This window comes from Aegilops tauschii, chromosome 2 (assembly GCF_002575655.3).
Source record: "Aegilops tauschii subsp. strangulata cultivar AL8/78 chromosome 2, Aet v6.0, whole genome shotgun sequence".
In the NCBI taxonomy this organism is placed as follows: domain Eukaryota; kingdom Viridiplantae; phylum Streptophyta; class Magnoliopsida; order Poales; family Poaceae; genus Aegilops; species Aegilops tauschii.
In genome coordinates this window covers 6,319,679-6,345,954 of record NC_053036.3, presented here as the reverse complement: position 1 = coordinate 6,345,954, position 26,276 = coordinate 6,319,679, and the positions used below count along the sequence as shown (strand labels likewise).

The window sequence follows — 26,276 nt, the reverse complement described above, 5'->3', positions numbered from 1 at the left end:
TGAACTTCGGGATACATCGTCGTCTCCGCGTGACTTGGTTATCTCTTACCCGAGCCCCTTTACTTATAAACTTTACTTTGTGATAGCCTTCGTGCTTCAAGTTATATATCTTGCATAGTTGTTTATCTTGTTTAGCATAAGTTGTTGGTGCACACAGTTGTGCCTAGTATATTTAGGTTTCCTGCTAGACAAATTAAATGCTAGTTTTATTCCTCACTTGTTCAAGCCTAATTTGTAATTGGTTTAAAGCGCCTATTAACCCCCCCCCCCCCTCGTCTAGGTGACATCCACGTCATTTCAACGACGAAAACATATTGAGAGACATCCATACCCATAAATTAAAGGAACTTCATGTAAAATGCTGTAAAAGTTATGAATGTTATTTATGAAATTTTAGTGATTACTTTACAAAGATTCAAGTGAATATGTGTTATTTATCTTGTAGAGGAAAGTCAATTAAAGTTTTTGTTGTTATTAAATAGTTTGAAAGAACTAAAGAGAGTGAGTGGGTTATGGTTGTGAAGGAATTAATGATATCCAATGGGAGCAAGTGTTCTAGGCAATTGGCTATTTTGTGATAAAGTGGTTGTCATTATTAGAGATTGCTTTAATGGAAATGCAAAAGACAATGTTATACCTATGTGTTTTCTCTCCGATGTCACCTCAATGCAAAAAATGGTGAGGCATGGACTAGGCCGTAGAGTATTATAATAGAATGGGGTAGACAAGGCATTATGTAAGATGTAATATGTGTTTCCCCTCACAAGTGAATCTCGTTTCTATTTCTTGGGTGGAACCTAAGCTTACATGTTGCAAAACCATTGACTCACATGTACTTATGACTAAAGTCCCAAGGGGCAACATGCTCGGCAACTGGAAATTATTAAGGTAAAAACCAATAATAGCTTAAAGATCAAGGGTCCCCGTACTACCATATGCTATAACTCTGTACTAGTGGGATATGATTTCTATCACTCGCGCATCCCCTTCATCCTTCATCATAATGCATTAGAAAACATATGGGTTCCCTTAATACACGTGTGCACTCATACAAAAGCCACAAAGGATATCACAGAAATTACTACTTCCACTTTTTTATATAATGACACTTCATATTTTTATGTCTAACTTTGACCATTATTTGTACCAACAAAATTGAGTTATGCCACAAAAAGTATAACACTGCATGCACATTCCAAAGAACTTTCTGATGATATATTTTTATGGCATATAACCTATATTTCGTTGACCAAAATTATAAGTCAAAGTTTGACATGAAAAAAAGTGACCTTGTATACAAAAATAGAATGAGTAATGTACATATGTGCAACCAACCTTCATACTATTTCGCCAATTCCATCAAACAAGTAACTAATCAAACATAGAGGTAAATATGAAATAAATACTGGGGAAATAATTCCTAACACAATCATGTTTGCTTAAGTATTGAGAGGCTTTGTGATGGAGAAGCCCCAATAGAAAGGAAGAAGATTGTCGTGGAGATGACGATGAATGCAATGGCGATGATGGCAGTGCCCCTAGAGGAATTCTGACATAGCCGGAGGAGAGGGGGAAGATGCCCCTCCTCCTCCTCCTCCTCCTCCTCCTCCTTTCTGGATGTTGAAATATGACCCCTTGACTCAATTTTATTGGTTCCCAGTGAACCGTAACTCCCAAAAATCTGAAGAGAATTTGATGGTATCATCTCTTTCATATAGTCCTTCGTCTAATCTTTCTATTCTATCTAGTTTATCTTCTAGTGTGATAATCTTTTTTAGATTTTTTTTCGTGCTTAGATTTATTTTCCATTGTGTTGTACCGAGAATTTTCAAGTTTCAAAAGAATTTTTAAATCTCCCATTCACCCCCTCTGGTCGATATACTATTGGTCCTACAGGACCTACCGCCAACACATTTAAGCCTCGCACATCATTCTTTGAAGTTGTGGAACCTCCTAGGAGCCCACCCATGGCAACCTAGACGCGACACTACGTGTACTAGACGTGCACAAACTGGCAGCCCACTCCCTAACATCGATGCCACATATCACTAGATGAGTACAATGGGTGGTACTAGGACAAGAGCGGAAGTTAGACCGACATTTTTATATATTACTTATTAAAGTAGTGGTCCGTCTATCTATGCACCGAAAGTGTGTCAGAAAATGGATATGTATATCTTCAACTCCATCTTTCTTAGGCTCTTACGTCTCCCATGCACCGAAAGTGTGTCGGGAAAAGGATATGCATATGTTCAACTCTATCTTTCTTATGATCTTATGCATTCTGCGACGCATGCCCTATCATTTAGAAAAGGCGGTCGACAGGATTTGACCCACAGTTTCCTATTATTCCAAATAACGCAGTCCCTATCTATCTAAATATCTATCTGTAGTGCGGCATACATCTTTAGGCACCGATCCTACTTAAATGTCGGGCATGAATGTTGTACTGACCAGAAATTGATATTGCTCCCTGTGATCATCCTATAAAGCACCCCTTTGTTGCCTGCACAAAGAAAGAAGCATTGACCCCTATGATCTAAGAGGACTCACAGAGCAACGAGGCTATCTGGTATGCTTTTCATAGTTATAAAGGGCATTCTTCCATTGAAATTTTCTAGGCGTACTATGCATGACTTGAAATTATGAGTTCTTGTATTTTGTATTTTCGAAAATCATAGCTTGTTTTTTCGGTACATGCTCGCACCAAAGAAAGGATTGTTGTTTGTCTTTGTTGGCGAGGTTCCCGAACTTTTTTCTTTCCCTACATACTATATATGTTTGAGCATTTTTTTTCTTGGTCTTGCACATCATAGGGTCCTTGATGGTAGATAACCAATTATGTTTGAGAAGTACTCAAAGTAGGTTATTTATTTTATGTTTTCAAGTATACATCAGTGCATAATTGTGTTCTATTTGTTCAGTTTTATTATGTTGGAATATTGAATGAAAAATAGTCGATTCGAAGAAAAAGGATGACTGAAATTTCATCTTTTATATATGACATGTGTCACTTTCCTTGTCATCAGAGTTTTTCACATGAAAGTTCAGAACAAGAACTTGAACAAGTTTTAGAATTTTCTATTAGATTATAGAAAAATTATCCGAAAATGGCTCAGTTAGTCAAAACTTTCCCTCTTGTAAAGTGGAAGATCTTTTTTAACTTGATTGACTAAAAGTAGAAGATCTTTTCTTGTTCAATAGAGAAAACGCTCACATGGTCACTAAAGGATCAGAACAAGTAAGACTGTATTTTACATATAAACTAATCCATCCATGTTATTTCTGTGAAACATACTCTCTTTCTTGCCATTGCTTTTTCCTAGTTAGTTTAGTTTTCACTTTTGGAAAACTAGGAAACTTTGGAATATATAACACGTTTGTTCCCACATTTGTGTCATGGTTGATAACAGATTATTGTTTTTGTTCAAAATAAATATTCATTTTTTGTTATAATATTCACACCACTCTAAAAACAAAAGAAACTTCTATTTACATGCTATAAATTTGTAGTAGTAGTTGGAAGTCTGAAGTTCACATATAGACTTATGTATCTGCATATATGTATAGTCATCCGAGGCTTAAAATATACGTGTATACACTTATAGTTATTCATGTATATATTTATATAGGAGGCAATTTGTTTCTTTTCACATAATAGAACATCATATTATTCCAGAGGTCTTAATTATTTTAATACATACACTTTATTGGTTCTACAGTCATATTGGAGAGCATTTCATCGGTATCAACCAAATGGATGGAAACTCAAGATCTTCATCAAAACGAGCAAAGTTGTTGGTCATGAAGATGGGTCCTCGGATTAAGGTCGCAAAGTCACAACACAAAACCATATAAATTTATATGTGTCATCTTAATCTTTTAGGCACCAACAAACATTTATGTGATTTTTTATCATGCAAAATTCTTTAATCTTATCAAGTGTATAATATATTTTTAGACATGCCACGATATTATTGTTGTTATGTAGTCTTGATTGCGATAATAAAAATTGATATTTAGCATATTATCATAGTTAAATATAATACTACCAATATACTAAACTAGTTAGTGATATTCATCACAGAAGCTCTCCATCAAGCAACAGAATGAGCGTCTGGAGATTGAGAACAAAATACTGGCGGTTGAGAACCACAAAATGCGCGAGGAGTTGAGGACATACCGATGTGTTGCTTGCTTGAAGATTGAAAATGCATGCCTGAAAGCTGAGGTTTGCCAAAGTAGATCCAAGACATACAATGATATACTATAACACTTCTATCGTGCATTATTTCTAAATCAAGACTAGAAAATATTATTACTAGATATAGAATATTGACAACTGAATAATATATTTCTATCATATTGAATAGCTAAACGCCCAATGGCTAAAATTCTTGCATTGTAATAACACGAAAACATTACAAAAATGTGTGAAAGAAAATCTGCCAACATGACGATAGATACATGGAATTTGAAATATAATGCAAAAGTGTGTGCTATTTACATGTTCAAGTCAAACAAATTGCACCCATGTCAGCATGTAGATGGTTTATGAAGTAGTCTCACTCATTTTTAATGTGCATCTAAAGAAATATTTATATTCCACAAAACGGTTAAATAAGGAAATTTATTTTGCTTCCTAGTTGACCCAATAACGTGACCATGTAGCACATTCGACATTTCTTGGCTAGGAGTAAAATTTAAGATCTGGATTAAGCATTAGCTTCCTACCATCACATGGATCAGTAGTATTTCCGAAAATAGCAAGAAAATTGTCAACACTTACTAAAAGTAGCACCCTGTATAACAGGAAAGTGAATTTCAACACCCAATGAGATACTGAGATATATCATACACCAAATGCTTTCCCCGCGCGTTGCGGGGGGTGGGGGGGAGTATGTTCGAAATTGTTTTTTAGAATGAATCAAGTTTGCGAATATGCCACTTCTGACTATTGATCACAGAATAAGTAAGAAATTTATATTTAGTTGCACCAAATATGCCCAACTGCAAACAATACTAACCAGAATCTTGATAATATAGGATCTAAAGACTACACCAGCATAGACGGAAAATATGATTCTAAAGATATTAATAATTGTGTATGTGTGTGGAGACTACTGTTCAAGTGTTTATACAAAATTTAACACATTTAATTTGTGAGAGGTTCATTTTGGTTGATTATTGCAGTTCGATATACTTAGATGTTGCCTCTGATTGAATAACTGCCCAATCAATAAACATAAAATGTTTTGAATATTCGTTATTATTACCACAATATTTACGTACTTACATGTTTAACAACTTAGAATTCAGCACATAAATCCATAAATGAAGAAAAATGAGAAATTGAAGCTTGAGAACACAATGTTTTTAGCACAAAACCATCATACCAGTTTAGACTTTTAATATTATATACTTTCTACTTCAAAACTCAACAAACGTATAATTCAATGTAAAATGTTTTTAGAGGAGATATATGAAAACATGTAGTCCAATCAAACAATGAAGAGCGAAGACGCTTGTCCAGTATAGATTATGAAAGTAAGTATTCAATTAGATAGGTATAAATTAACTTACTATATTTCAAACACGACGAAAACATATTGAGAAATATCCATACCCATAAATTAAGAGCACTACATATAAAATGCTCTTTTATTCCCCTGAAGCAATGAAGTTATATATTAATTATAATTTGTCCAAAACAAAGATACATCACTTTATAGTTACTCTAGTATGTTAGTGTTGTGTTCTTGTTTCTAGTATACTACTTACGACTGAAATCCATAACTTTACTATTGAAATAGTTGCCGGCAATAAATTGAGCACACACAAAAACATAATAAGTACCTTCCTTGGTAAATATTTATTATTGAAGGAAATTCAATATACCTTGTTAGGGATGTGTTTTTTTTTAAACCAGAGGCAAAACCTTGGTCTTGTTTCACTAATCGAGACCAACATATTCTATTTTTTAAAATGAGTAGAAACCAAAGATAGAACATGTTGAGTCATCGACAAGCAAGCATCACCATCATTTATAAAGATGACAATGTAAACAGGATAAATTTGACACACTGCTAGGGATATGCATCCATCAATTCTCATCGTCTATTAATGTCATTCAGCCATTGTCATCGATATTGTGTCAATAGGAAAAGTGAAATCCTAGCTTTCCCTAGAACCAGCTTCTTACTATCCTACCCCGTGGAGTTTTTCGGGGAAGTCAAATCAAAGATGCAACTACCTAATGGTGTAGGTGTACCATAAAAACTAGCCTAGAGAATGGTTATGCGGGTGGTTGTACCCCTGGTTCACCAGAGATTAAACCCTAGGTTTAACGTCCAGTGTCTCGTTAAAGAGGGAATATTCTTTCGGTGGGAGACGACGTTCTCACAGATAATGAGGCGTCTGTGGTAATTTCGTCAATCTTAAAATTTTGCACTATGGTATTCAGTAGGCCCTTTGTGGTGATGATGTGGGTGATGGTGTGCATGTGTATGTGTGTGTGCATGTTGTATTTGTGTGTTTTTAGAAACTAGACTATTGCCTACTGGACGGTTGTAGGTGCGGGTGGACACATGTTAGGATGGCCATAGCTCTACACTCTGTCAGTCACATTGGTAGCACGTGTTGGTTTGGCTTCTCTAGCTACCCAAACATATTGGATTGGCTGTCACATTTTGATATCAATGGGAAAAAGTTGGAGATTTTTTGAGGGGTGAAGGACACTTTATTGATTAATTGGGAAGTTCAAAGGAATACAAAAAGGGTCATGTGGATAGCCCAACCACAAGTGGCGACCCTGGTTAAGAGAAACCAAAAATTTAACCAAGCTATGAGCTTCTTTTGTTTCTGTCCCTACCTTCGAAGATGATATCACATGCTTCAAAAAGTTGGAGATAACATCTTGTGTATCTAAGTGGGCTTTGTAAGCCTACTAGTGTGTGCCCCGAACTATAATGTTGGCTTGTTTTGATAATTTTAGCCAAACTAGTCCTTTTGTATCTAGCGCGAGACACATCTCCATTTGCCAACATGCTACTACATATGGTTTTCTTCAAATTAATTAACATGATCAGTCCAAGCTACATTCAGTTCTTTATTTGCTGCTAAGATGCACTATATCTAATGGCTTGTTCATTTGGCTACAAAACTTGGCCGCATCTTCAAACTTTCAGGTCCTAATAAAGTGCATAGCATAAATAGCAAATACATATTTCTTACAATCCAAAATATTTGAGATAGAAAAAACTACTGTACAGAATTCATTGGGGTCTATGCACCAAGCTGATTCATGTTTCAAGAATCAATATATAGTTGCATGCGGCCTGCTTTGTTAATTATTTTTGCCTCGATTTCTTCACGTTGCACACCATGATTTTGCAAACATCAAGGCCTTACTTCATGTCGTATTGATCATTCTTGCTAGATGTCTGGTCAAGCCATCAGACTTATCTGTATTGTTTTTTGCAGCTTGCACGCTCGTTTCGTAATGCTGCTGCAATTCTAGAAGCTGAAGCACAATCTGAACTGGAGATTGGGTTTTCCTCTACAGCACCCCAGATTCCAGCGGATACTAGCGCAACTGGACCACTCCAGCCAGGTGCAGCAGGGAGCCAAGATGAACCGCGCGAGTAATCAACTGGCAGCAATTTATTTGCTATAGTTACAAAAACCTATATACATACAGAATAAAGGTTTCAAAGACTCGATGTGTTAGTCATTTCAATTACAATAAGTGACACTACAAGTCCATTGTGTCTTGTAGTTAAGCACCAAAACCTTTTTATGTGTTACTGGTACTTGAGAAGGTTGTATGTCTTCTCATCTCTACCTTTTACATTTGAAACATGAGATATTATATTGTGTTTGTACAATCTCCTGTCCTATAACTATGTTACTTATTTATTTTATTTGCGAGGAAATTTGTTATTTATTGGATGGGATTGCTATGTTTTTGAAGTATGTTTATGCGCTATTTTTTGAAGTCTTGTCCATATACTTGAGAAGGTCATGAACCATGCCGCAAAAAAGGATGGCGCGCAAATGGGCTTGATTTGGAAAGGAAAAAAAAAACTCCATACCGTTTATACTCTAGAAATCTGTCGAGATACAGTGATGCGGTCAATCAGAAGCAATACACTTCCAACCATGCAAGGCCAAAGAATATATCTTTTCCTTTGTCTAAGAAATAAAAACACTGATCCAAGTGCGCAGTGCTCCGAAATTTCTGGTGGTACAAACTATATTTCACTTAAGTTATTGTCATATGCCAAATTTCTAACGAATATGTAACCTGAAATTTACAAATGATGTCTTGACTTACAGTTCAGATATATGGAGAAGTAGGGGTTTGCTAATCTTTGAACAATGAATTCTGCGAATTAACAAGCACTGACAAGTTCAAACAAACACGAGAATGTTCGAAAACAAAATCACTAGAACGACAGCTATTCAATTCCTGGCTGCCAAATACTACTAGACATCCTTCAGTCTTCTAGACATCCTTTGTCAAAATCGAAGCATCCAGTCAAAAAACCTGCTGAATTTTTCTACATTGTGTCTCATCGACCACCTGCCAAAAAAACAAGCTAAAAAAACAAGCTACGCAAACTTCAAGTATAGGAAAAAAACAAATATCTTAAATAAAAGGCACGTTTCTAAATATGTGGAACTCATAAAGCAACTCTTAAGTCACTCCATATGCTACTTAACAAAGCAAAAAAAAAACGATATCTGCGTGACTTGAGACAACTGAATTTTACAGCTGCGGTTTACAAAAATCCTAAGAAAAGAAGCTGTCAATTATCAAAAGCATTGCGGATCAACATTTGCCACGACTAAGTGGAAACATATGCAATAAAATAAATAAAGAATAGAAGTCGAATGATTACTTTTTTGGCATAGATTAGCCAGTCAAGAATTAGTCAGACTAGCATGTTGGCAGTCTGACTACGCATGTCAGGTAAAGACTCACTTATTGGCAGGGAAACACATCATATAATATGTTATCTATCCATCAGTAGGCTCACATTGAAGTACCAGTCTGTCACCTTCAAATCTTCGAACCAAATTTGAGCATCTCTCCAAAAACCCATTGCTCTGTTTATCCCAACACAAATCTTCAAATCTTCCACTACAATTGCTCAAGCCGCGGAGGTTCAACTTGATGGATGTCCTTTTCTCTGCAATTGTAGGTGACCTCATCAGCAGGTCTGTGTCCTTCATGATCAGCCGATACTCCCAGCAGCAGCCTGGCACCGACAAGATTGTGCAGAGGCTGCAGAGACTTCTAATGAGAATCGACACCGTCGTCGAAGAAGCTGAGGGACGGCGCATCACCAACCAGGGAATGCTCCGTCAACTCAAAATGTTGAGGCAAGGTATGTACAGAGGCCACTACGTGCTTGATGCTTTGAGATTTCAAGCCATCTGTGACAAGGAGGGGGAGGAGGTGAGCCATTCATCATCTGCACTGTCTAAATTAAGGCCACCTAAACGACTTCGTGCCTCTTGCGCCGGTGGTGGTAGCAGCGACAGAGAAGCTGTACTGTTATCTGGTGCAAACAACAGCATACAAGAAGAGCTGCAGCGGTTGGTCGACACCCTTGAAGAAACCATGGCTGGTATGAAGGAGTTCCTTTTCTTCTTGGAGTCGTATCCTCGGATACTCCGCCAACCTTATGGCACATATTTGATCTTGGATAATTGCATGTTTGGTCGGCAAACTGACCTGGAAAGGGTCCTGAATTTCTTGTTGCGTCCCAATGCTATGCATGAACTGGCTGTACTTCCGATCGTTGGTCCAATAAGAGTAGGGAAGAGCACTCTCATTGAGTATGTCTGTAGAGATGAGAGTGTGCGCGATCACTTCTCGACGATCCTCTTCTTTCCAGAAGGCAGTCTCAAGAATGAAGGACTGATCGACCTAAGAGGAAACAATTTTAATGGTCTAGTCAGACATCAGAATTGTGCTTCTCAAAAAAGGTTGCTAATTATTATTGAAATAGCTGAGGACATTAATGAGAGAACATGGAGAAGGATGAAATCTTCCATAACCTGCATGACACCACGCGGTGGAAGTAAAATTATAATCACCAGCCGATCAGATAGAATTGTGAATCTGGGAACAACAGAAGCACTACGACTGGACTACCTCCCGCAAGAAGCTTATTGGCATTTTTTCAAGTCACTCGTATTCGGAAGCACAAACTCAGATGAGCAGCCGAAGCTGGCCTCAATGGCCATGGAAATCGCTTTGGAACAAAGACAATGTTTCCTAAGCGCGTATATCATTGCTGGGATACTGCGAGATAACTTCGATGGTCGAATTTGGCGCACAATTCTTGAATGTGTGAGAGCATATAAACAGACAAATCTCCTTATGTTTGACCAGCACCCAAACCTTCGTTTGCGGGAAGATGAACCGGTATACTATTGGAGATTGGGGAAGAGCCACAGATATTTCTTGATATGCAACCATCATCAGTCAGATTCCAATGAGAATATTCCTAAAATCAATGTGCAGAACATTCTCTTAGGAAATGGTGGTACCCTACCCCGTGGAGAATTTGAGGCTCTTTCATGGAGATCTCGCATACCGCCCTACTACAACTACACGATAAGCTGTAAGATGCAACCACCACAACTTACAGTAGGAAGGAAGAAGCATGTGCATCAGGAGGGAGAACATTTGATTTGAGTAACACACTGTTCATGACTCACATCATGTATGTCGTGATATAAACGCTCTTCTATTAGTTTACGGAGGGAGTAGTTAACATATATGTATGTTATGGTCTAGGCACTAGGCATGAAGTCATCATATTGTAGTACAAGTTTCTGCATGTCGAGTACATTGTGCTTGTATTTGTGTAAGTACTTTCAGAGTCAAGGCAATGTTTGCATTGTCGGTTAAATTAGAGTCCAAGACAAGTTGGATTTATGAAGTTAAGTACTTGAGTCCATGTCCTATTGATCTTGATACTATGTGTACTATGTAACCTAAGCCTTGTAATAATCTTTGAACATGGAGAAAAGAGTAGAGAAAAGATATGTGAGGAGGTAACGATACAGGTAAAATTAAGTGGTTGGATTCTTGGCTATCATCCCATGAACTAAGCTGTGTTTTCTATCTTTTGGCTAGAACAAAAAGGAATCCGATGAATCAATGGGGAGAAAGAATTTTTTTTACTGAATTTTGCAATCCGTGTTCTAGTTCCAGTAGCAACGGATAAAGAGAAAAATGGGGTACAAGCAAACTGCATACCAGCTTCCCTAATGCCCAATAATGCTAGTATGGGTTGGTATAGCCAACTCTTGGGTACTTTATAAAAAAAAATGAAATTGTTTAGAGCTTACACAGTCTTTTCTTAACAATACATCAAAACGTGAAGCTTTTGTGTTTCTTCGAAAAGGAAAAACATACCTTACAGGATTAAGCATTTAGTCACAGAGTCGCTTCTCCCTCCCAGATTACAGCCATGATCTTGTGTGCCACGAAGTAGGAGTAACTAGGTATAGTTACCCTGCTGCTACGAAACAGAGCATTCAAGATGGACCTGTAAAAGTATGGACATCATTCTTATTAACAAGTACATCAAAGCACCTTCGGCATGATCATGTAGCCATAGTCAAGCACGTACCGAGGTCGGACCACATACGGATCATTAGTTGAAGGCACCATCGATCTGAACTTACATGACACATGGCAACAGGGAAACTATGTTTTGCAAGAGGAGGGAAAGTAGGTATTGTTAACAAACAAATAATACTAATCTTTCAGATAGTCATGCTTATATCTAGTTGGATATATGTAACAGAAAGCACAAACATAAATAAGTATGTTTGGGATACAGTTAAATCCGTGTTTCACATTTTTCTTTCTTTCCTGCCACCGGGATATTGATAATTTAATGACTGGCATGCTGGATTGAGTGGTACAGAAAGAAAAAGAAACTAGCTACAGATTTACAGTCGCTCCGGTTCTTTGATCTATATGGGAGGCCTGCAATGCTGCATATTTCAGGAATGAAATGCCTGAACGGTTCAATTATGTGGCCTTTGATGCACACACATGATTCAGAACCGAGAAACTCTGCCCTGAGGAGTTCAGGTTACTTGAGCTAGCGTCACCAGACGTTCTTGACGACGCGAGAGCAGTACAGAGGCCTACAGTGATAAGGATCCAGAAGAACTGATCCAGTTTGGTAACATGTCTGCTCTAAATCAGCATTTTGTTCGTGTTATACATTTACATGTTTCCTCTCTGGCTCTAGAACAACAAGCAAGATTGCTAAAGGGGGGAAAGACAACAAGCAGCAGTAACATTTTGGCATTAAAAAGCACACATCATAGCACATTTTGGAGATCAAATCCTACAGGCAACCTTGAAGAAATATGAGAACTGAACTGTGAGCTGCGTAGATGATGCCACAAGTTTCAGTACTGAACTGCAATTCAGTTCTTGGAAGCAGTAGACGGGGTAGGCGAGCTAGGAGATGCAGACCCAGACGCCGAGGACGATGAGTGCGGTGCCGAGCGCGGCGGGCGCGGCGCGGGTGGCCTCCCCGAGCAGCGCGGCGGCGACGGCGGTGGCGGCGAAGGTGGTGGCGTTGGTGACGGGCACGGCGACGGAGATGGGCGCGTCGCCGAGGAGGCGGAAGAAGGCCGCGGAGGCGGAGAGGTTGGCGAGGAACGGCGCCGAGTACTGCCACGTGAGGAGCAGGTCGGCCCACCGCCGGACGGCGCCGGTGCCGGCGGGGAGGGAGCGGGAGCGGCGGTCCCAGACGAGCGCGCCACGGCGCATCAGCGCGTTGGTGGCGCCCCACACCAGGCCCACCGCCACCATGCTCGCCGCGTCGCCGCCCACCGCCGCCATGCTCTCTCGCTCGCTCGCCGGGGTGCGGTGCGGTGGATCTGGGGGGCTGGACGGCGGTGAGCTCTCCCTCTGTTTCTCTGCTTTCCTCGCTGTGACTGGATCTCGTTGACTTGTTTGGGTTACGCTGAAATTTTGCTTTTGAAGGTTTGTGTTTGTGTAATTTCAAATTTTGGCTTCTGAAAGGGAAGTTTGTGTTTGGGTAATTTCAATTCTTGCCTAACCTCTAGACTATAGAGAAGTTACGACAATTTGCTGAGTTCTGGGCATGCTAAATCTTCTACTCCCTCTGTTCGTAAATACAAGTCTTTTAAAAAATTCCACCATAGACTACATACGGAGCAAAATCAGTGGATAACTACACCCGAATATGATCTCTATAGTGGGATATCTAAAAAGACTTATATTTAGGAACGACTTGGTTCCCATTCCATCTATGAACCAAACGCAGGAACGAGGCTCTGGTGCAGGTCCGACCCATGCCGTTTCACTTCGTGACACGAATCAAACACACCCTAAGCTCCCTAGTAGAAGTCAAACTCCTAGGAGCGATTCAGGCCACTGTTTTGTTTCTGGCATCGATTTCGACTGATCATCCAAATACGAGGACATCAATACCATTGTTACAACCACAACCCTTGCTACTATACATACTGGACCGATTAGTAGAGCTCGCGCACGCCAATTAAATTACCAGGTACTTTCGTTTCTTGGTAATGATTCTAATGTTCATGAGAATATGATGCTGCCTAAATTGGATACATTTGTTTTGCTTACAAATGAAGGGCCTAGCTTGAAGAAGGATGAACATTGGAGCAAGAACAAGCATGGAGTTGATGGCATGCGCAAGGGAGACAAGAACATAGTTTCAAGTGATGATTTCAGGACTTTGAAGCCATCATAATGAGTGCATGAAGCCTTGGACGAAATATACAAGATGCCACTTCATAATTTTCGTCCAGAGGCTATGCCACGACCACAACATAGACGCAAGTTCAAGTTCGAATTTGGTTGGTTGCTCCGGGATGGCTTCCATGGCATGGTCAAGAAGGTATGGGAGAAACCGGTGCCCGGGAATACCCCAATACACAAATGGAATAACAAAATGCATGCATTACGTAAATTCCTTGGTGGTTGGGCTAGGCATACAGTGGGTATCCTCAAAAAGGAGAAGCTTCGTTTTTCATCTATCATTGATGAATTAGAAGCTTTGGCAGAGGTTAGGCCATTATCTGAGCCTGAAATCGAGATCAAGAGTCAATTGAATGCACATATAGCTAGCATGCTGCGTGAAGAGGAACTCAAATGGACCAACACTCTAACTCTCAATTTATCCTGAAACGTGATTCGAATACTAGATATTTCCATGGCGTCGCTAATGGCAGACACCGGAAGAAACTTATTCATTCACTTCAACAGGATGAGGGCACAATTGAGGGACATGAGCAACTTAAATCTTATATCACTAATTATTATAAAAGATTGTTTGGAGCCCCAGAGGAAGGAAACTTCTCGATGGATGAGTCTCGAACAGATGACATCCCTCAGGTCTCTGATGAGGAAAATGCTACCTCTTGAGCATGCGTTGGTTTTCCCTTGAAGAGGAAAGGGTGATGCAGCAAAGTAGCGTAAGTATTTCCCTCAGTTTTTGAGAACCAAGGTATCAATCCAGTAGGAGGCTACACGAAAATCCCTAGTACCTGCACAAACAATCAAGAACCTTGCAACCAACGCAATAAAGGGGTTGTCAATCCCTTCACGGCCACTTGCAAAAGTGAGATCTGATAGAGATGATAAGATAAATATTTTTGGTATTTTTGTTGTATAGATTGGAAAGTAAAGATTGCAAAATAAACGGCAATGGAAATAGCTAGTTGATAGGAAAATAATATGATGGAAAATAGACACGAGGGCCATAGGTTTCACTAATGGCTTCTCTCAAGATAGCATATTCTACGGTGGGTGAATAAATTACTGTCGAGCAATTGATAGAAAAGCGCATAGTTATGAGAATATCTAGGCATGATCATGTATATAGGCATCACGTCCGTGACAAGTAGAACGAAACAATTCTGCATCTACTACTATTACTCCACACATCGACCGCTATCCAGCATGCATTTAGAGTATTAAGTTTATAAGAACAGAGTAACGAATTAGGCAAGATGACATGACACTACTGGAATCAGGATCTTTGCCATCAGCCAGGCCTTTGCCGTCCGCTAGCTGACGGCAAAGACCTTCTTTGCCGCCAGCTCAACAGAAGCTGACGGGAAGATCTGGCTGACGGCAAAGACCATATTTGTCGTCAGCCAAGTCTTTGCCGTCCGCCAGCGGACGACATATAGTCTTTGCCGTCCGCTAGCCGACGGCAAAGAATGAGGGTGGCCCACTACCGAGAACCACCTAACGGACAATGTCTTTGCCGTCCGCTAGCAGACGGCAAAGAAAGTGGCCAAACTAACGCCCGTTAGCTAGGATCTTTGTCGTCTGCTGGCGGACGGCAACGAACCGTGCCCTAACTAAAATCCATATCGACGCCCGCCCGCGCCCCACATCTGTCCCCTCTCTCTCTCCGCCCACGCCTGAGCCGCCGCCGCCCCACACCATCCCGCCCCCATGCCGCCGCCGCCCCGCGCCACCCCCGTCGCCGCGCCGCCCCAGCAGCCCCGGTGACCCCCTTCCCCACCCCGCGGCATCCCCGTAGTTGCGCCGCGCCGCCCCGTGCCCGAGCCTCCGCCGCCCCATGCCACCCACGTCGCCACGGCACCCCCTCCTCGACCCCGGCGGCCCCGGCGCCCCTCTGCTCCACCACCGCGGCCGCTCCGGCGCTCCATCCTCCATCCTCCACCCGGCGGCCCTAGCGCCCCTCTGCTCCACCACCGCGTCCTCCCCGCCGCTCCGGCGCCCCCTCCTCCACCCGGCTGCCCCGGCGCCCCTCTCCTCCACCACCGCGGCCGCCCCACCCCTCCGGCGCCCCCTCCTCCACCCGGTGAGACATCTTGTATTTTTTTCTGTTTTTGTTTCTGTATTTTAAGTTTAGTTTAGGTTTGGTTTAGTTTAGGTTTACTTTAGTTTAGGTTTAGAGCATAGATAGCATCTTCTCTACTATAATTGTGTATAATCTCAATTCTCACTAGTAGGCTTATTAGTTAGATCATCTTCTATACTACAGTGTTTAGTTATGCATGATCAATTTTTTGTACATTATGCTTTTTATGTGTCATTTAAATAATGTAGTGCCAGATTTCTCAACTCATTGGCATATAATGAATTATTATTGTTATATTATTAATAGATGATGGAACAAAAACTATTTCCCTTCAAAGTGAAAAATCTTTGAGTGAAGTAAATATTAGTGCACGAGTTATTTTGTATACAAGAAAAAAATTGGCATGTCTTGGTAGGTACGTGGCAACCGTATCATCAGAGTTAAACTTTAGAATTAGTATTTGTGATAAATGAATTCAAATGCATTTTCAATAGAAAATGTAATACACATATCTAGTGAACTGTAAACGAAAGTTATCGACAGACTCCTTGAAGGGGTTGTATAAAAGATTATGAAACTAATAGTGAGAAGAGCAAAAGCTTTCCTCAAATTCCTTTGCATATATTCAAATTCATCAATCAGCAACACTCGAATTAGTTTAATTTGAGAAAACAACAAGGCATGCATATTGCTTATGGAATATGTCATAAGAGGCAAACTATACCCGTCTTTTCCTTTTCTTTTTTGCGGAAAGGCAAACTATACATTCTGATTTGCATACAAAGTAAATTGACTTTACGACACTACACCCTTAGTTTCTGATTTGAGGTTTGTTTGTTTGCTTGGTGTGTGGCACCTAGAGCCACCTAAAATATGGTGCAACTATGATTTGTTGCCACAAGTATTCCAATGTGATCACACCAGAAGGAACTTTAGGTTTAGTTTTGGTTAAGAAGAAAGAAGAAAGATGAAAAAAAGAAGAAGATAAAGAGGAGAAAGAAGAAGTGTATTTTCCCCCTATTTTTAGATTACTATGCTCTTTTTTTCAACATTTTCAGTTTTCTTTCACGTCTAAAGAAATCCCTAGTTTTGAAGGGTGCCAATTGCCATTGCCAACTAACCTACCAAATTAACTAAGTGTTGTTGATGTTGTTGAGCACAAGTGCATTGCTTTTTTTTCTTAGTTTTCTTTCATGTATAGAAACTTGGCTCTATGTTTATAGATATGCTTCTAGCTAGATACTAATTGGTCTCTTCTGCTGCTTATTAGAGATGGGGGGAGGCCGTCACCGCGGGCTCCGCTCTGCCACACCGGAGTACGAGTTGGATGCTTTCGAGTTCTTCAGTATCATACTTGGGACTTCCTCCAAGAGGCAGGTATATAAAAGGAGAGATCTCCCCTTCACCCATCTCATTATGATAACTCTGTTGTTTGCTACATCACTCCTTGTCCCAAACTGCAGAGGCTGCCTGACACTTTATGAGCATGAATATGATTTGATCATGTTTATTGCAATACAGTTATTCATTTAAAGTCAGAGAATAATTGTTGTTTTGTTTACATGAATAAAACCTTCAATGGTCATACACCCAATGAAAATAGTTTGTTGGATCTCGATCGTAGTGATAGACATATTCATAATATTGAAGCCAAAAGATGCAAAGTTAATAATGATAGTGCAACTAGTATGTGGCACTGCCGTTTAGGTCATATTGGTGTAAAGCGCATGAAGAAACTCCATGCTGATGGGCTTTTGGAATCACTTGATTATGAATCACTTGATGCTTGCGAACCATGCCTCATGGGCAAGATGACTAAGACTCTGTTCTCCGGAACAATGGAGCGAGCCACTGACTTGTTGGAAATAATACATACCGATGTATGCGGTCTAATGAGTGTTGAGGCTCACGGCGGGTATCATTGTTTTCTGACCTTCACAGATGATTTGAGCAGATATGGGTATATCTACTTGATGAAACATAAGTCTGAAACATTTGAAAAGTTCAAAGAATTTCAGAGTGAAGTAGAAAATCATCGTGACAAGAAAACAAAGTTTCTACGATCTGATCGCGGAGACAAATATTTGAGTTATGAGTTTGGTCTTCAATTAAAACAATGTGGAATAGTTTCACAAATTCGTGCCACCTGGAACACCACAGCATAATGGTGTGTCCGAACGTCATAACCATACTTTATTGGATATAGTGCAATCTATGATGTTTCTTACCGATTTACCACTATAGTTTTGGGGTTATGCATTAGAGACAGATGCATTCATGTTAAAAAGGGCACCATCTAAATCCGTTGAGACGACACCGTATGAACTGTGGTTTGGCAAGAAACCAAAGTTGTCGTTTCTTAAAGTTTGGGGTTGCGATGCTTATAAGAAAAAGTTTCATCCTGATAAACTCAAACCCAAATCGGAGAAATGTGTCTTCATAGGATACCCAAAGGAGACAGTTGGGTACACCTTCTATCACAGATCCGAAGGCAAGATATTCGTGGATCCTTTCTAGAAAAGGAGTTTCTCTCGAAAGAAGTGAGTGGGAGGAAAGTAGAACTTGATGAGGTAACTGTACCTGCTCCCTTATTGGAAAGTAGTTCATCACAGAAACCGGTTCCTGTGACACCTACACCAATTAATGAGGAAGTTAATGATGATGATCATGTAACTTCAGATCAAGTTACTACCGAACCTCGTAGGTAAACCAGAGTGAGATCCGCACCAGAGGTTTACGGTAATCCTGTTCTGGAGGTCATGTTACTTGACCATGATGAACCTACGAACTATGAGGAAGCGATGATGAGACCAGATTCCGCGAAATGGCTTGAGGCCATGAAATCTGAGATGGGATCCATGTATGAGAACAAAGTGTGGACTTTGGTTGACTTGCCCGATGATCGGCAAACCATAGAAAATAAATGGATCTTCAAGAGGAAGACGGACGCTGATAGTAGTGTTACTATCTATAAAGCTAGACTTGTCGAAAAGGGTTTTTGACAAAGTTCAAGGTGTTGACTACGATGAGATTTTCTCACTCGTAGCGATGCTTAAAGTCTGTCCGAATCATGTTAGCGAATTGCCACATTTTATGAAATCTGGCAATTGGATGTCAAAACTACATTCCTTAATGGATTTCTTAAAGAAGAGTTGTATATGATGCAAAGGTTTTGTCGATCCTAAAGGTGCTAACAAAATGTGCAAGCGATCCATCTATGGACTGGTGCAAGCATCTCGGAGTTGGAATATACGCTTTGATGAGTTGATCAAAGCAGATAGTTTTATACAGACTTGCGGTGAAGCTTGTATTTACAAGAAAGTGAGTGGGAGCACTACATCATTTCTGATAAGTATATGTGAATGACATATTATTGATCGGAAATAATGTAGAATTTTCTGGAAAGCATAAAGGAGTATTTGAAAGGAGTTCTTCAAAGAAAAGACCTCGGTGAAGCTGCTTACATATTGAGCATCAAGATCTATAGAGATAGATCAAGACGCTTGATAAGTTTTTTCAATGAGTACATACCTTGATAAGATTTTAAAGTAGTTCAAAATGGAACAGTCAAAGAAAGAGTTCTTGCCTGTGTTACAAGGTGTGAAATTGAGTAAGACTAAAAGCCCGACCACGGCAGAAGATAGAGAGAGAATGAAAGTCATTCCCTATGCCTTAGCCATAGGTTCTATAAAGTATGCCATGCTGTATACCAAATCTATTGTATACCCTACACTGAATATGGCAAGGGAGTACAATAATGATCTAGGAGTAGATCACTGGACATCGGTCAAAATTATCCTTAGTGGAATAAGGATATGTTTCTCGATTATGGAGGTGACAAAAGGTTCGTCGTAAAGGGTTACGTCGATGCAAGTTTTGACACTGATCCAGATGACTCTAAGTCTCAATCTGGATACATATTGAAAGTGGGAGCAATTAGCTAGAGTAGCTCCGTGCAGAGCATTGTTGACATAGAAATTTGCAAAATACAAACGGATCTGAATGTTGCAGACCCGTTGACTAAAATTCTCTCACAAGCAAAACATGATCACACCTTAGTACTGTTTGGGTGTTAATCACATGGCGATGTGAACTAGATTACTGACTCTAGTAAATCCTTTGAGTGTTGGTCACATGATGATGTGAACTATGAGTGTTAATCACATGGTGATGTGAACTATTGGTGTTAAATCACATGGCGACGTGAACTAGATTATTGACTCTAGTGCAAGTGGGAGACTGAAGGAAATATGCCCTAGAGGCAATAATAAAGTTATTATTTATTTCCTTATATCATGATAAATGTTTATTATTCATGCTAGAATTGTATTAACCGGAAACATAATACTTGTGTGAATACATAGACAAACAAAGTGTCACTAGTATTCCTCTACTTGACTAGCTCGTTGATCAAAGATGGTTATGTTTCCTAGCCATTGACATGAGTTGTCATTTGATTAACGGGATCACATCGTTAGGAGAATGATGTGATTGACTTGACCCATTCCGTTAGCTTAGCACATGATCGTTTAGTATTCTGCTATTGCTTTCTTCATGACTTATATATGTTCCTATGACTATGAGATTATGCAACTCCCGTTTACCGAAGGAACACTTTGTGTGCTACCAAACGTCACAATGTAACTGGGTGATTATAAAGGTGCTCTACACGTGTCTCCAAAGGTACTTGTTGGGTTGGCGTATTTCGAGATTAGGATTTGTCACTCCGATTGTCGGAGAGGTATCTCTGGGCCCACTCGGTAATGCACATCACTATAAGCCTTGCAAGCATTGCAACTAATGAGTTAGTTGCGGAATGATGTATTACAGAACGAGTAAAGAGACTTGCTGGTAACGAGATTGAACTAGGTATTGAGATACCGACGATCGAATCTCGGGCAAGTAACATACCGATGACAAAGGGAACAACATATGTTGTTATGCGGTTTGACCGATAAAGATCTTCGTAGAATATGTGGGAGCCAATATGAGCATCCAGGTTCCGCTATTGGTTATTGACCGGAGACATGTCTCGGTCATGTCTACATAGTTCTCAAACCCGTAGGGTCCGCACGCTTAAAGTTCGATGACTGTTATATTAAGAGTTTATGTGTTTTGATGTACCGAAGGTTGTTCGGAGTCCCGGATGTGATCACGGACATGATGAGGAGTCTCGAAATGGTCGAGACATGAAGATTGATATATTGGATGACTATGTTTGGACACCGGAAAGGTTCCGGAAGGTTTTGGACATTTATCGGAGTACTGGGGGTTACCGAAACCCCCCCGGGAACTAATGGGCTTTGTTGGGCCCTAGTGGAGAGAGAGAGGGGCCGGCCAGGGCAAGAGGCGCGCCCCCTCCCCTTGAGTCCGAATAGGACAAGGAAGGGGGGGGGGGGCGGCGCCCCCCTTGCCTTTCCCCTCTTCCACTCCTTCCTTCCCCCTCCTTCTTGGACTAGGAAAGGGAGGGGCAAACCTACTTGGAGTAGGTTTCCCCCTCCTAGGGCGCGCCACCCCCTTGGCCGGCCCTCTCCTCCTCCCCCCTTTATATACGGAGGAAGGGGGCACCCCATAGACACAACAATTGATCTCTTGATCTCTGAGCCGTGTGCGGTGCACCCTCCACCATAATCCACCGCGATAATATCGTAGCGGTGCTTAGGCGAAGCCCTGCGTCGGTAGAACATCATCATCGTCACCACGCCGTCGTGCTGACGGAACTCTCCCTCAAAGCTCGGCTGGATCGGAGTTCGAGGGACGTCATCGAGCCGAACGTGTGCTGAACTCGGAGGTGCCGTGCATTCGGTACTTGATCGATCGGATCGTGAAGACGTACGACTACATCAACTGCGTTGTGCTAACGCTTTCACTTTCGGTCTACGAGGGTACGTGGACACACTCTCCCCTCTCGTTGCTATGCATCACCATGATCCTGTGTGTGCGTAGGAATTTTTTTGAAATTACTACGTTCCCCAACAGTGGCATCCGAGCCTGGTTTTATGCGTAGATGTTATATGCACGAGTAGAACACAAGTGAGTTGTGGGCGATACAAGTCATACTGCTTACCAGCATGTCATACTTTGGTTCGGCGGTATTGTTGGATGAAGCGGCCCGGACCGACATTACGCATACGCTTACGCGGGACTGGTTCTACAGACGTGCTTTGCACACAGGTGGCTGGCGGGTGTCAGTTTCTCCAACTTTAGTTGAACCGAGTGTGGCTACGCCCGGTCCTTGAGAAGGTTAAAACAACACTAACTTGACGAACTATCGTTGTGGTTTTGATGCGTAGTTAAGAACGGTCCTTGCTCAGCCCGTAGCAGCCACGTAAAACTTGCAACAACAAAGTAGAGGACGTCTAACTTGTTTTTGCAGGGCATGTTGTGATGTGATATGGTCAAGGCATGATGCTATATTTTATTGTATGAGATGATCATGTTTTGTAACCGAGTTATCGGCACCTGGCAGGAGCCATATGGTTGTCGCTTTATTGTATGCAATGCAATCGCCCTGTAATTGCTTTACTTTATCACTAAGCGGTAGTGATAGTCGTAGAAGCAATAGTTGGCGAGACGACAACGATGCTACGATGGAGATCAAGGTGTCGCGCCGGTGACGATGGTGATCATGACGGTGCTTCAGAGATGGAGATCACAAGCACAAGATGATGATGGCCATATCATATCACTTATATTGATTGCATGTGATGTTTATCTTTTATGCATCTTATTTTGCTTAGATCGACGGTAGCATTATAAGATGATCTCTCACTAAATTTCGAGGTATAAGTGTTCTCCCTGAGTATGCACCGTTGCGAAAGTTCTTTGTGCTGAGACACCACGTGATGATCGGGTGTGATAGGCTCTACGTTCAAATACAATGGGTGCAAAACAGTTGCACACGCGGAATACTCAGGTTAAACTTGACGAGCCTAGCATATAACAGATATGGCCTCGGAACACTGAGACCGAAAGGTCGAGCGTGAATCATATAGAAGATATGATCAACATAGTGATGTTCACCATTGAAAACTACTCCATCTCACGTGATGATCGGACATGGTTTAGTTCATTTGGATCACGTGATCACTTAGATGATTCGAGGGATGTCTATCTAAGTGGGAGTTCTTAAGTAATATGATTAATTGAACTTTAATTTATCATGAACTTAGTCCTGGTAGTATTAGCATATCCATGTTGTAGATCAATAGCTCGCGTTTAGCTCCCTGTTTTATTTTTGATATGTTCCTAGAGAAAACTAAGTTGAAAGATGTTAGTAGCAATGATGCGGATTGGATCCGTGATCTGAGGATTATCCACATTGCTGCACAGAAGAATTATGTCCTTGATGCACCACTAGGTGACGGGCCTATGGCAGGAGCATATGCAGACGTTATGAACGTTTGGCAAAGCTCGGTATGATGACTACTTGATAGTTTAGTGCACCATACTTTACGGCTTAGAATCGGGGCTTCAAAGACGTTTTTTGAAACGCCACGGAACATATAAGATGTTCCAAGAGTTGAAATTAGTATTTCAGACTCATGCCCATGTCGAAAGGTATGAGACCTTTGACAAGTACTTTGCCTATAAGATGGAGGAGAATAGCTCAGCTAGTGAGCATGTGCTCAAAATGTCTGAGTACTACAATCACTTGAATCAAGTGGGAATTAATCTTCCAGATAAGATAGTGATTGACAGAGTTCTCTAGTCACTATCACCAAGTTACTAGAACTTTGTGATGAACTATAATATGCAAGGGATAACGGAAACGATTCCCAAGCTCTTCGTGATGCTGAAATCGACGAAGGTAGAAATCAAGAAAAGCATCAAGTGTTGACGGTTGACAAGACCACTAGTTTCAAGAAAAGGGGCAAAGGGAAGAAGGGGAACTTCAAGAACAACGGCAAGCAAGTTGCTTCTCAAGTGAAGAAGCCCAAGTCTGGACCTAAGCCTGAGACTAAGTGCTTCTACCGCAAAGGGACTGGTCATTGGAAGCGTCGGTTGGGCTGGATGATGCCCTGCCGTGCGCGTGTGGCCATGGTATGAACGGACATGGCAGAGGGCCGCAGCCATGGAGCACCATGGACAACAGGCGGTGCAGGCGTTGGTGACGAAGAGGCCGAGGACGTTGACGACGAGGCAGCCAGAGAGTCGGCTGCAGAAGTAGTGGCAGCCTCGGGCGTAGCGGCCGAGACGGAGGGATCACCCGATGACCCAGGAGAAACGGCCGCTGTGGCAGCCGAAGCAGCTGCCGTGGGATTTGCCGACTCGGCTGGCGTGGCAGTCGAATGGGCCGACTCAGCCGAGGGAGCCACGGACGGAGCAGCCGATGGTGGCGACGTAGAGGGCGCCCGAGGCGGCGATGGGGCGGCCGCCTGAGATGGTGAAGGGGCGGCCACAGAAGGGCTCCCGGCCAGCGAGGCACGGCCTGGAGCGGCCATGGCGGGCGGCCACTGGCGGGGACGCCATGCCCACGTCAGGAAGAAGTGGCCGGTCGGCCGGCGACGAAGATGCCTCCTCCTGGTCCCTGAAAGGAAAAACACGCTCGTCGAAGATGACATGGCGTGATGTTAGTATGCGACGGGAGACCGAATCATAACATCGATAGCCACGGTGGTCAGGAGGGTAACCGAAGAAGACGCGTGCAACAGAGCGAGGAGCTAGTTTATGTGGAGCGGTGGCAGAAGTGTTAGGATAGCACAAACAACCAAAAACCCGTAGATGTTGATACTCAGGAAGAAACCCAAAGAGAAGTTCATGGGGTGTTTGGTTGTGGCGAGGGCGGCAAGGACGAAGATTGAGTAGGTATGTGGCAGTATTAAGAGCTTCGGCCCAAAATCGAGGAGGAAGATGAGCATGAAATAACATAGTACGGACACTATCATTCAAAGTCCGAAGGATGCGTTCAGCGCGGCCGTTTTGTTGAGAGGTATATGGGCAAGAAAGCCCAAAGTGAATGCCATGAGAAGCAAAGAAATCACGAGAGGCATTATTATCAAATTCCTTGCCATTGTCCGTTTGAAAACTCATGATGGAGCGTTGAAATTGTGTAGCAACAAACGCATGAAAACGAGAGATGAGCGGAAAAACTTCAGATTTGCGACGTAATGGAAAGGTCCAAGTATAATGAGAGAAATCATCAAGAATGACAAGATAATAAAGAAAACCCGAGACACTTTTTTATTGGAGATGTCCATACGTCGCAGTGCATAAGAGCAAAAGGGAAACTAGCCTGAGAATCTGATTGTTTGAAAGGTAACCTAACGTGCTTGCCCAAACGACAAGCATGACATGTTGTAGACATGGCTTTATTACAAGAAAACTCAAAAGATGACAATGTTTTGGAGAGAGCAGCGTGTCCCGGATGTCCAAGCCGTTGGTGCCAAAGATCGGAGGTTTCGGCGAGAAGAGCTTGAGGTCCGGACACGAGTGGATAAAGGTTGTCCGGGCTGTCACATCACAGAATCACTCGTCGTGTGAGAGGATCCTTGACAGAAAAACCAAATATGTCAAACTCAACAGTAATGGGATTTTCACGGGTAAGACGACGAACAAAAATCAAGTTTTTTATGAGGTTAGGAGTAATAACAACATTACGAAGATGAATAGGAAAAGAAGACGTGGGAAAAGAAACATCACCCGTGTGGGTGATTGGAAGAGAGTCCCCATTGCCGAAGATGACACGGGTGGAAGTGGAGTAAGGTTTGGAGTGAGAGAGGATACCAGGATTGTTCGCCATACGTGAGGTAGCACCGGTGTCAAGGAACCAGTCATTCCCGCTGCCGCCGCCGTGGATGGAGAGATCGTTGAGGGCGGCGTGAAGCTGCGTCTGGTCCCATGCCGGGGGTTGATGACGAGGCGGGAGTGGCGCATAGCTGGGGAAGATGGAACCGTAGGGATAGACGGGGCTGTAGGCAGGAGCGGCCGGGGCCATCTGCCCGAACCCTAGCGGGGCCGCCTGCCCGAGTTGGGCCGCATAGGCATGCGGTGACGAGGCTCCAGGGCGAGGCCCGAGCAGGCCGGCACCAGGCGCGCGCCAGTTGGGTGGCCACGCCGCGAACATGCCCGACAACGGGTAGCCTCCGAGAGGCCACGCCGGAGTGCTGCGAGCATCAGGAGCAGGAGCGGCCGTGCTGCGAGGGCCAGCAGGAGAGGCGGCCTGCTTCTTCTTCTTGCCGCGGGTGCGACCACCACCAGAGGAGGGAGCAACAGGGGCGACGGGACGCAGGCTCGGAGCGGCAGCCGGCGGCCGGGACTGACCGGCCATGAGAGCCGTCAGCTGGGCGCGATGACCGCCGCGGGAGAGGCGGCGTTCCTCCTGGAGAAGGGCACCACGGGCACGCGCAAAGTTGAGGCCAGCGGGGTTGATGGTGAGCGCCGCGATGCAATGGCCGA

At 42.4% G+C, this 26,276-nt stretch overlaps 2 protein-coding genes and 1 pseudogene across 2 annotated transcripts; 2 read left to right on the top strand and 1 right to left on the bottom strand.

Moving 5' to 3' along the window:
- The first annotated feature begins 2,414 nt into the window (after positions 1–2,414).
- LOC109733824 (uncharacterized) lies at positions 2,415–7,886 on the top strand. Its single transcript, XM_020293036.3, has 4 exons — positions 2,415–2,572; positions 3,723–3,828; positions 4,088–4,231; positions 7,483–7,886. The coding sequence occupies exons 2-4, from the start codon at positions 3,757–3,759 to the stop codon at positions 7,645–7,647; spliced, it is 381 nt and encodes a 126-aa protein (XP_020148625.1). The 5' UTR covers positions 2,415–2,572; positions 3,723–3,756; the 3' UTR covers positions 7,648–7,886.
- Positions 7,887–7,996: 110 nt separating this feature from the next.
- LOC109733837 (putative disease resistance RPP13-like protein 1) lies at positions 7,997–11,235 on the top strand (annotated as a pseudogene).
- A 979-nt stretch (positions 11,236–12,214) lies between these two features.
- Positions 12,215–13,038, bottom strand: LOC109733838 (uncharacterized). Its single transcript, XM_020293050.4, has one exon. It carries the CDS (start codon positions 12,887–12,889, stop codon positions 12,503–12,505), a length of 387 nt encoding a protein of 128 aa, XP_020148639.1. The 5' UTR covers positions 12,890–13,038; the 3' UTR covers positions 12,215–12,502.
- Positions 13,039–26,276: the final 13,238 nt, after the last annotated feature.

Bases quoted from the DNA above. Each gene is read 5' to 3' on its own strand.
- LOC109733824 (XM_020293036.3), top strand. From the start codon at position 3,757: ATGGATGGAAACTCAAGATCTTCATCAAAACGAGCAAAGTTGTTGGTC. The intron at 3,829-4,087 runs GTCGCAAAGTCA...TATTCATCACAG, and splicing joins AGATGGGTCCTCGGATTAAG to AAGCTCTCCATCAAGCAACA. The intron at 4,232-7,482 runs GTTTGCCAAAGT...TGTTTTTTGCAG, and splicing joins ATGCATGCCTGAAAGCTGAG to CTTGCACGCTCGTTTCGTAA.
- LOC109733838 (XM_020293050.4), bottom strand. From the start codon at position 12,889: ATGGCGGCGGTGGGCGGCGACGCGGCGAGCATGGTGGCGGTGGGCCTG.